General features: G+C 52.7%; 1 protein-coding gene across 1 annotated transcript; it reads left to right on the top strand.

Moving 5' to 3' along the window:
* Nucleotides 1–224: 224 nt before the first annotated feature.
* On the top strand, nucleotides 225–1415 carry CMKLR1 (chemokine-like receptor 1). Its single transcript, XM_010073578.1, has one exon. It carries the CDS (start codon nucleotides 267–269, stop codon nucleotides 1350–1352), a length of 1086 nt encoding a protein of 361 aa, XP_010071880.1. The 5' UTR covers nucleotides 225–266; the 3' UTR covers nucleotides 1353–1415.
* Nucleotides 1416–2550: the final 1135 nt, after the last annotated feature.

Genomic DNA, 2550 nt, shown 5'->3' with positions numbered 1-2550 from the left:
CAGCTCTTGGCCGGGGAGTAGGAACCAGGCGAGGAGTCGCGAGAACATCTTCCTCTGGGGCCGACGGTGGGGTCCCCATGGGATCCCCCATACCTGTGTGCTTCACCCCCTCTCTCCACGGCCCCTCATGCCCCTACGTGCTGGGGGGCTGGTGTCCCTCCCCCAGGCTGTGCTCGCTGTGGTTTACACCATGTGTAGAACCAGGCAGAAAAACATCACCGTCTGGAGAGCCCGGGACTGACCAGGCTGTGTGTTGTTTGCAGATAATGGCGCTTTCCAATTTGTCCAATTACTTGGACGATGTCGATAACTACAGCGACTACCCCGATTACACCTACGAGGAGACCGGCAGCGTGTGGACAGACCCATCCCATGACCCAAAGGACATTGCGAGGATCCTCTCTGTCGTCATCTACAGCGTGTCCTGCGTGTTGGGACTCCTGGGGAACGGCCTCGTCATTGCGATCATAACGCTGAAGATGAAGAGGTCGGTCAATGCCATCTGGTTTCTCAACCTTGCCGTCGCCGACTTCCTCTTCAACATCTTCCTGCCCATAAACATCACCTACACTGCCATGCGGTACCACTGGATCTTCGGGACAGTCATGTGCAAGCTGAACTCCTTCCTCCTCATCCTCAACATGTACACCAGCGTCCTGCTGCTCACCACCATCAGCTTCGATCGCTACGTGTCGGTGGTTTTTCCCGTCTGGTCTCAAAACCATCGGTCGACCAACCTGGCATATTTAGTTTGCTTGATTGTCTGGACCATTGGCATCATTATGAGCTGCCCATCTCTCGTCTTCCGAGACACGGCCCAAGCCCACAACTCCGTGATTTGTTTCAGCAACTTTTCCCTCTCCAGGAATAAGTCTTACCAAGCCCTGGCACTGATGAGGCACCGGACGGTGAACATCACCAGGTTCCTCGCCGGGTACATCCTTCCCATAACTATCATCACTTTCTGCTACATCGCCATCGCCTTCAACTTGCGTCGAAACCGCCTTGCCAAGTCCAAAAAGCCCTTCAAGATCATCGTCACCATTATAGTCACCTTCTTCCTTTGCTGGAGTCCCTACCACCTGCTAAACCTCCTGGAAACAGAGCCCGACATGATCCCACGCTCCGTGTTCGAGATCAGCATCCCCATAACCACAGCGCTCGCTGCCTCCAACAGCTGCATGAACCCTGTCCTCTACGTCTTCATGGGCCAGGACTTCAAGAAGTTTAAGGTCACCATCCTTTCCCGACTGGTGAATGCCCTCAGCGAGGAGACGGGCCACTCCAGCATCGTTCACAGGAGCTTCTCCAAGATGTCTTCAATGACTGAGAAGGAGACGACGGTCCTCTAAATTCAACCTGGATGCCTGCAGGAGGGCTGTAGTCCTCCAGTGTTGCCCATGCCCACCACTATGATGGTGACCACCCTTGTGGTGGCCACTGGTGTGGGATGAGCATGGTCCAACGCTGTCCTAGAACACATTCTTTGACTGTTCTGGCTTCCTGGGGGCTGGTAGGCGTTGGAGACCACTGCTCTGTGCACGTGGAGAAGATACAACTGCCCTTCATCTTTCTTTGCGATTACGGAAACATTTTTTTTTTTTGCCTGATCTGTGCCTTGTCTGGTCTGGCAAGGACGTTCCTGTGGTTTCCAGAGACATGGGGAGATTGGGTGGAAGATCTTCAACATGGGCAAGTGGGAGGTGTCCCTGCCCATGGCAGGGGGTTGGAATTTCAATGATCTTTAAGGTCCTTTCCAACCCAAACCATTCTGTGATTCTGTGATTCTAAGATGTGTCTGGGAAGACATCTCCACTGCCAGGCTCCCAAGGTGGGCACCTGCCACGGATGATACCTGCTAGGGCAAAACTATTGTCGCTCTTCCCATTTCCTATGTATTTGCATGTAATTACTCAAGTTAAATCCTAAAGTATATTGGTACTAGCGCAATGTGTTTTTAACCATTTATGAGCACTTTGTACCCAGCGAGACCCTGGGGAATGTCTTCTTAAGAAGGTTTGAATATCCCAACCATGATGAACTGGGAAATCTCACATGTCTTCTGAGTGATCCAGACCCACGGTACAGGTCCATGGGCTGGGCAGCATGGTCCTGGGGGGGAACTGCTATTCCCTCCTGGGTCCGGGTGGACCTGGGGACAGGCTCCATGGATGGCTGCTCCCTGGGGTGATCCGCTGGTCCCATGGGAAGGTTTTGTCTCTTCCCAGGCAGCAAGTCCATCGCTGGTGGGAGATTGCATCTGCGGTGAAGGATGGATGGAGCCACTGTCGCCATCCAATTTCATGCACAGTTAATCTGGGACATCCTTCACCATTTGGGGTTCTTGACCCATCCCTGGAGCTGGGGTTGGGCAGTCCCAGGTGGTCCCAGGGACATTTCAGGGGGTCTGTGGGGGTCCCAGCCGACGACATGCCCAGGGGAGCTTTGTGCAGGAGCCAGCAATTGGGAGGCTGAGATATTTATTTATAGCTTAAAAAAAAAAAAAAAAGAAAAGAAAAAGAAAAAAAAAAAAAAAAAAAAAAGGGAGGC

The sequence above is a fragment of the Pterocles gutturalis genome, unplaced genomic scaffold (genome assembly GCF_000699245.1).
Source record: "Pterocles gutturalis isolate BGI_N339 unplaced genomic scaffold, ASM69924v1 scaffold24967, whole genome shotgun sequence".
NCBI lineage: Eukaryota > Metazoa > Chordata > Aves > Pterocliformes > Pteroclidae > Pterocles > Pterocles gutturalis.
The sequence above is the reverse complement of the archived record's forward strand: the minus strand, read 5'-3'. Positions and strand labels throughout refer to the sequence as shown.